The sequence below is a fragment of the Argentina anserina genome, chromosome 1 (assembly GCF_933775445.1).
Source record: "Argentina anserina chromosome 1, drPotAnse1.1, whole genome shotgun sequence".
NCBI classification, from domain to species: domain Eukaryota; kingdom Viridiplantae; phylum Streptophyta; class Magnoliopsida; order Rosales; family Rosaceae; genus Argentina; species Argentina anserina.
In genome coordinates this window covers 10,865,955-10,873,680 of record NC_065872.1, presented here as the reverse complement: position 1 = coordinate 10,873,680, position 7,726 = coordinate 10,865,955, and the positions used below count along the sequence as shown (strand labels likewise).

At 39.6% G+C, this 7,726-nt stretch overlaps 1 protein-coding gene across 1 annotated transcript; it reads left to right on the top strand.

Moving 5' to 3' along the window:
• The first annotated feature begins 231 nt into the window (after positions 1-231).
• On the top strand, positions 232-7,011 carry LOC126798545 (nucleobase-ascorbate transporter 11). Its single transcript, XM_050525552.1, has 10 exons — positions 232-938; positions 1,633-1,730; positions 1,819-1,989; positions 2,209-2,309; positions 2,630-2,765; positions 2,926-2,976; positions 3,498-3,785; positions 4,068-4,302; positions 4,491-4,771; positions 6,357-7,011. Exons 1-10 carry the CDS (start codon positions 332-334, stop codon positions 6,576-6,578), a joined length of 2,190 nt encoding a protein of 729 aa, XP_050381509.1. The 5' UTR covers positions 232-331; the 3' UTR covers positions 6,579-7,011.
• The last annotated feature ends 715 nt before the right edge of the window (positions 7,012-7,726 follow it).

Sequence of the window (7,726 nt, the reverse complement as noted above, 5' to 3'; positions counted from 1 at the left end):
AATTTTCCCTTCTGAAAGCAACAATCGAGCGGCAAGTCGGCAACTACATCAAAACAACAAGAAGCAGATATGTACGTCTCACTCTTCTGACACTTCAAAATCTCACTCCCTCTAGTCACCATTGAAATCATCACTATCATCATCAAAGCACCCATATTTCAACACTTCCTCCAATACCAACAGAACCCAACTCATTCATTTCTCTCTTGCTTTTCCTTTCACTCTCTCCAAACCCCCTTTTGGGTTCACTAAGCTCAGCATTGTAATTCTTCAATTTTAACACTTCTCCAATTTCAAAACTTGAACCTGACCCAGTTCTTCTCAGCCCCCAATGGCGACTGGGTCCACCTCAGATTCCATCAACAAGGCTCAGAGCGTGAGAAGTCGAGCCGAAGTGGGCACTGCTGACCCAAAGGTCGGAGCTTTTGTTCCGGGGAGGGATCATAACCCGAGAGAGCTTAAGTCTTGGGCCAAGAGAACCGGGTTTGTGTCCACTTTCTCAGGTGAGACTGTGGGGAGTAGCAGTGGGAGGAATGAGAGTGGTGGTGGTGGTGGTGATTTGGAGAGAGGTGGTGGTTTGTCTCCCAAGATAGAAATAGATCCGGTGTTGGGCCGGACCAAGCCCAACAGAGGAGTTGAGATTGAGCCAGCTGGGAATGGTGGTGGGGTGAGGAGTGAGGAGGGAATGAGGGTGGAGAGAAGTAGGAGGGGGAGGGGGAGTGAGGATGAGCCTGTTTTGGGTAGAAATGAGGAGAGGAGTGTTGAGGATAATTGGAATGGAGCTGTTGGAGTTGGTTTGGGCGGCGAGGCGAAGAAGATGGATGAGGGAGATGAGAGGGAGGGAATGGAGTTGTATCCGGATGGTGAAGAAGATGCTCATGGAGGGTGGGGTAGACCGGGGACAATGAGGATTGGATTGAGAGAGAATCCGGGTTTCGGTTAGTGTACTTGCATTGTTTTGGTTTATGTAATGTTGCCTGTGAATGTAGTTGTTTGTTTTGTGATGTTGTGTGAGTAAGTTCCAGTCATCATATAAGGCAGGAGATGAAATGAAGTGGATTGAAATAGATGGAAAGCTGAAGATAGTAATGCTTGAGATTAAAAAAAAAATCTGGGATTAAGTTCATGTCCTTTTTTAGCAGTTTAGTAGATAATATCTGTGTGTGGTGGGTGGAATGATGCCACTGCTTTCTCATACATTGCATCAGATATCAGGGGAAAAAAAACCTTCATTAGTGGGCAAATCATGCTGATAGAATTCAAGCATATAATAATGGAGGATATTAGTCATTTTCTCGAAGGAATTTACATACAATCCACCTTGAACTTCTAGAGCTGGAGCTCAAATCCCTAGTTCAAAAATGTTCTTCAGATTTTGATGTAGTTTGGACTCATAAATTTATAGCTAAAAATGATGGTGTGGTCTGTGCTCCTTATAGAAAAGCAATGGTTTTTACTTTGGGTAAATTGATTGGTTTGCTCTACTCGGTTTAGTCAGTTTCCAAGGGGCATTCCCCTTCCTATTACTGATGTCATTCTTAGAAAGAATGAATTGACATGCTTGAATCTTGTTGCAAGTCTCAAGGGCTTGTCTCTTTTTCCTCCTCTCATTTGGTGATGTTTCAATCGCAGTACCACTAATATATTACGGTCTGCAGCACTACTTATCATTGGCTGGCTCACTTATATTCATCCCTCTGATCATTGTACCAACCATGGGTGGAACAGATGTAAGCATGTATTTTCCGGCTTTCATTTCTTCTGTTTTTTCTTGCAAATAAATGGGAGCTCACTATTTACATTGTGTAATGATAACAGAAGGATACCGCCACGGTGATCTCGACAATGCTACTCGTCTCTGGTATTACAACAATATTGCACTCTTACTTTGGAACCCGACTTCCATTAGTTCAAGGAAGTTCGTTCGTATATTTGGCACCAGCATTAGTTATCATGAATGCTCAAGAATATCGTAATCTCACTGAACATGTAAGTCCTCTGTAGAAAAGAGTAGTGTTTACGAAATTATCAACTGTACTATTCTAACAACCAGAAATTTCCTGGCATCTTGCAGTTAATTATTAGACACATATTTTAGAAATGGGAGATTCTATACCTTTTACCTATATGGAGTGACCTTTTCTTGCATCTTAAAGGTCTCAAGAACCTCATGGTTAATAATGTTTTATGATTACCATTTAACTGCAGAAATTTAGGCATATAATGAGAGAACTGCAAGGAGCTATAATTGTTGGTTCAATATTTCAAAGCATCCTGGGATTTAGTGGTTTAATGTCCTTATTGTTGAGGTAATACAGAGATTATTTGTAAAGTTCTGATAGTTTCAATATTGCAGTGCTTATTACACAGAGATATAGTTCCAATTGGTTTAAAGCTATTTCCATATAATTTATTTTCCTTTTCTTTAGTATTGCCAACTTTGGAGATTTGTGGCCTGTTTACTTGTGTGATTTTATAGTTCCATCAGCAGGCTAACAGTTATACCTAAATTCTGTATCTAAAATAAATATTTCAGATGTTTCATTCTTATTTGCTAAAATGGTGTCCACTTTGTGCCTTTACAGTGTACATCATGTCCCCTCCTAATCTTGATGATTATCAATTGCAGATTGATAAACCCTATTGTTGTTGCACCAACTGTTGCCGCAGTAGGTTTGGCATTTTTCAGTTATGGCTTTCCTCAAGCCGGTAGTTGTGTGGAAATCAGTATTCCACAGATACTTTTGGTTCTTATATGCACCTTGGTAAGTGATTAGCTGGTGTTACATTAGCCTATGCAGCTTGCGCTATTGGTCGATTGCTTATAAAAACTTTCACATTTTTGCGTCTTAATTCGGCTTATGCTTTTATGAAGTGTGTGAAAAAAAAAAAGAGAATTCATTACTTTTGTTGCTTTGTTTTTAGTACCTTCAAGGGGTATCCATCTTTGGGCATCGTCTTTTCCGGATTTATGCGGTACATATCTTATCTTTCTACACTCTCGCTCATTTCTTTATGAAGGTTTGAAACTTGTCTTTTTGCCAATGAAGATTCCAACTTTTTCCATTGGCAAAACTACTGTACATTTATATGTGCCTCATGGGAAGATGTAGACAGAACCTATTTCAAGAGAATGGCCCCAGCTACTATCTAACTGTTGGAAGTGTGGAAAAAAGATTAGTGCATTAGAAGCAAGGTCACACTTTCTCTTGTTACTAACTGCTTGTTCTCAGTGAGAGATTTTTTAGACTAATTAGAGACTGAAACCCTAAACAAGCGAAAATTTCAATGAGGGACCCCTCCCCAAATACTAATTAAAACTTGGGGAAATGTTGTTGGTTTTATAAATGAAAGTTCAAAAAAATTGAGAAAAAAAAAGCGTAAAGATACATTATCATCTCATTTGTTTTCACTGGTTGACACTTGACAGGACTCATTTCTGTTGGTATATGTGGATATTGCGACTTGATAAATTTGGTTGTGTTTTCTCATTTTAGGTTCCCTTGAGCACACTGATTATATGGACATATGCATTCTTTTTGACAGCCGGTGGAGCATATACTTACAAAGGCTGCACCTCAGATATACCTAGTTCAAATATCTTGATAGATGCTTGTAGAAGACATGCATATACTATGAAACATTGTAGGACCGATGTTTCAAATGCACTGAGAACTGCCGCATGGGTCAGGATTCCGTACCCTCTGCAATGGGGTATCCCTATCTTCCATTTCAGGACTTCCATAATCATGATCTTTGTGTCTCTTGTTGCATCAGTTGATTCGGTGGGTAAATATAAATCAGATGCAGTTGAAAATAGTAAATATGATGTCACATGCCTTTGTTATATAACTGGTAATGCAATCATATAGATTTCTAAGTTTCCCTGTTTCTCAATAGGGAATTAGTTTGACAACTTTTAGTAATATTTTCCACCATAGTGAAAGCTTTGTAGGTCACATCTTAATATTGCTATAGCAAATCTGTATCCGTACTGTAAGCTAGAAGAACATAAAGATGGAATAACCAGCCTGACACTGATGCATACAGTTAAAATACTTGTCCAGGTTGGAACTTATCACTCTGCATCTATGCAAATTAATCTGAAGCCTCCGACCCGAGGAATCGTCAGCAGAGGAATTGCATTGGAAGGATTCTGCAGTGTACTGGCAGGACTTTGGGGTTCAGGTACTGGGTCAACAACCTTAACGGAAAATGTTCATACAATCAACATAACAAAAGTGGCAAGCCGAAGAGTTGTGGAAGTTGGAGCAGTTTTCTTAATCTTCTTCTCTTCCATAGGTAAAGTACTACAGCACATGAAATGCATGTAATTATGTCATCAGGTTCAAGTTATTCTATGCACAGCTTGTAATGCATATTAGTTCATGTCATCCATTGTGTTTGATGTGATTCTTTGCATTGGTGTCAATTGGTGCATCGGTATCATTCTGAATAAGCTGCATTCCTGCCATTTTTCTGTTTGATAGGAAAAGTGGGTGCCATTCTTGCCTCTATACCACTGGCCTTGGCTGCTTCCGTACTCTGCTTCACATGGGCCCTTGTTGTGGCATTGGGTCTATCAACATTGCAGTATAGTCGAGCATCAAGTTTTAGAAACATGCTGATAGTTGGCGTTTCATTGTTTCTTGGTTTATCGATTCCTGCATATTTTCAACAATATCAACCTGAATCCAGCTTCATACTCCCTAGCTACTTTATTCCTTATGCAGCAGCATCTAATGGACCAGCCCGCACTGGTAGTAAACAAGTAAGAAATCTGTTTGATCATCGTTTTTTGTTTCCCTCTATACACAAGCATCTGATGCTCCAGCCCCCTAAATAATTGAAAATTGAAAAGCAATGGGAAACATAGAACATAATCTCTCCCAAAATAGTGATGACTGATTGATGAGTCAAACAGTATGCTATTCTTGTAAATCTGTAACATTGAAACTGCATTCTGAATCTAATTTAGGTTGCATTTAAGACATAAATGCTAAAGGAAACATAACTAGTAGCCAGCCCAGAAATTCTAGGGTCACATTACTATTATCATGAGCAATTCCCTAACATTATCAGAATGGAACATATTTTGCATGTTAGATAATGTACAGAAGCCAGATTCCAGATTAGGTCAAAAGTGGGTAAAGCCCATCTGCAGATAGTACATTCTCTGGATCAAAACAGAACTATCCAGAGGCTAGTTGCTCAACCTATGTAGCACCGACACTTCAGCCTCTGAAGTGTCGGAAAATATTGACTTTTTTGACACGGCCCGACACGCCACCTACTGTTTCCGACACGCCACATCAGCATTTTGAATTTTTTTTTAACCTAAGCCCTAAGTCTTAACACTCAGTTCCCACCTCGCAACTTTCTTTCTGTTTTGCTTCAAAACAGAGGACGACGCAAAATAAAGCCTTATATGTGATTCTGTGGTGGGAACTGAAGTGGGAGACCTCTGGAATTCAAGAACCCAAGTAAGGTTTAGCTGCTGAGAATCTGCTAGATGTGAAGAAGAAGCAATTGTTGGAGCAAGTTGAAGCTATGGTAGGGGAAAAGGTTACTGTATTGAAAGTTTGAGTGATTAATGAGACTGTTTTGATTGAAACTGTGCCAATGGGTTTTCTAGATCATGCTCAATATGGTCCACAGAGGAGTGCAGCAAAGCAAGAAGTGAATGGGAAGAAGGCAAGAAACCAAAGAAGGAAAGAGAAGCTGGCAAATGGGTTGAAACCTGAGAAGAACACCCTCCATGTGATTCAAGCTGGCAGCGCTTGAGCCAACAACAACAAAATCGCTTACTCGAGGATGGAGTTGGATGCCATGCGATTTGTGAACATTACAGAACAGAGGAAGCTGTGGAAAGATGTGTACAATGGGCTTGGGCCGGTCGTGACAAGGGAGTATGGTGATCTGGCCATCTCTAAACAGTAGCAGAAGAACATTAATATATATATATATACACATTAATATATATTAAATTATATAAAATTGCCCGTGTCGACGCCGTGTCGGGATCTAGATTTTTAAGATTTGCCGTGTCGCGCTGTAGCACCGTGTCGGTGTCGGTGTCGGTGTCAGTGCTACATAGTGCTCAACTATTATTTTAAGATAGTTCATCTCCCTGCCTATAGAATACTTAGAGTGGCCAGCCAAGGTCTTGAACCAAGGAGGAACTCTCAAATCTTAACTGCCAAGTAACTAGAGACCACAGTATGGATCTATGCTTTATTATGTAGAATCATGTATGTTTTACTGTCCAAGAATATTTATTTGTAAGGCTAACTTTGAAGTTTGTTTATTCATCTGAAGTTAGATTTGAGCTTATTTGAAGTTTATATGCATGGCAGCTTGACTTTGCTATAAATGCACTCATGTCTTTGAACATGGTGGTGACACTTGTGGTAGCACTGGTACTGGAAAACACTGTCCCAGGCAGCCGGCAGGAGCGAGGTGTGTATATATGGTCAAAACCAGAAGACATCAACACTGATCCATCTTCGCTCGAGGATTATTCATTGCCGTTAAAAGTTTCCAGATGTCTTTGGCGCTCTAGTTGTCTGGGCGTGTGATCATGAGCTCCCAAAGATATGAAAAGGCACGACAGACTTAGTAGACTGACGGTACTGAAGATTCGATTTAGTGAAGCCCCGAGTGAGGACACATGATATATATACATTAGCAATAGCTTCCTATACCAAAGTGGAGATGTTGTGCAACACTGCAAGTTCAAGGTTAGTGAATTGATGCAGGAGCATCCAAAAAGAACTGAAACTGCTAGCTTAAATTAGGAGTTTATTGTCTTTCATTGCTGTTTTTGGGTCTTTATGTTAGTTCTTGCAGTTTTAGGTCTTTATTATCATTTATTTCTGTTTTCATTAGGATTACTGTTACGTTTCTTAACTAGTATGTTAGGGGGTTTCAGTGTCTTTGTAATGAGCTTGCTTTTGATATTATCTAATAGAAAATAGAGTTTCTTGGGATACTTGGCCCATAACTCAAATATATCGTTCCTACCTTAGTCTTACAGCCTACATCTCTATGTTTTTGGTTGTTTCATGTTGAGTTCTTTGCTTCCTAGTGTTATTGTCCTAGTCTAGCCAATAGGGCAGAACCTATCAGCTTCTGCCTTTGCATTATGAATACTTTGCAATATTGGGATTCAAAATTGTACTATAACTCAAACAAGGCTACCTTTTAGCTCTATTTAATCAATGTATACATTTCATCCCCTCTTTGCCTACTCAAATCTAACTCCCCATCCCTGACCTAAAAACAGAGAAAAATTCAATTTCTTCTATTCAGCCATAATCGAACTAGGAAATACACATTATTTGCTTTGGAAACTAGAACCAACTTCAATAACAATAATAATAGCTCTAGACAATGGTTCAATTACATTGTTGGGAGTTTTCTCTTGCACGACTGGCAATTCGGTCAGCCTTCTCTTTTATTTGCTTAAGCTATTCCATTACTATTATCATAAACAATTCCCTAACATTATCATCCGATCCTTGAAAGGAAGTACACCTTTCAGACAACTTCATAAGTTCTTCAACCAATTCCATCGGCCGCGGACCAGCTGTGTCGTCTAGAGACACAAGTTGGATATAGGTTTGAGATTCATAACTGACTTAACTCTATCCCCCTTACGTCCACCTAAAAGATGCAGAATTAGGCTCCATAATGCCTCCACATCCTTCACCAATTCGCTTGTCTG

Excerpts from the sequence above, each read along its gene's own strand:
- LOC126798545 (XM_050525552.1), top strand. The coding sequence starts at position 332 with ATGGCGACTGGGTCCACCTCAGATTCCATCAACAAGGCTCAGAGCGTG. Across the intron at positions 3,786-4,067 it reads TTGTTGCATCAGTTGATTCG|GTTGGAACTTATCACTCTGC; the intron begins GTGGGTAAATAT and ends ATACTTGTCCAG. Across the intron at positions 4,303-4,490 it reads AATCTTCTTCTCTTCCATAG|GAAAAGTGGGTGCCATTCTT; the intron begins GTAAAGTACTAC and ends TCTGTTTGATAG.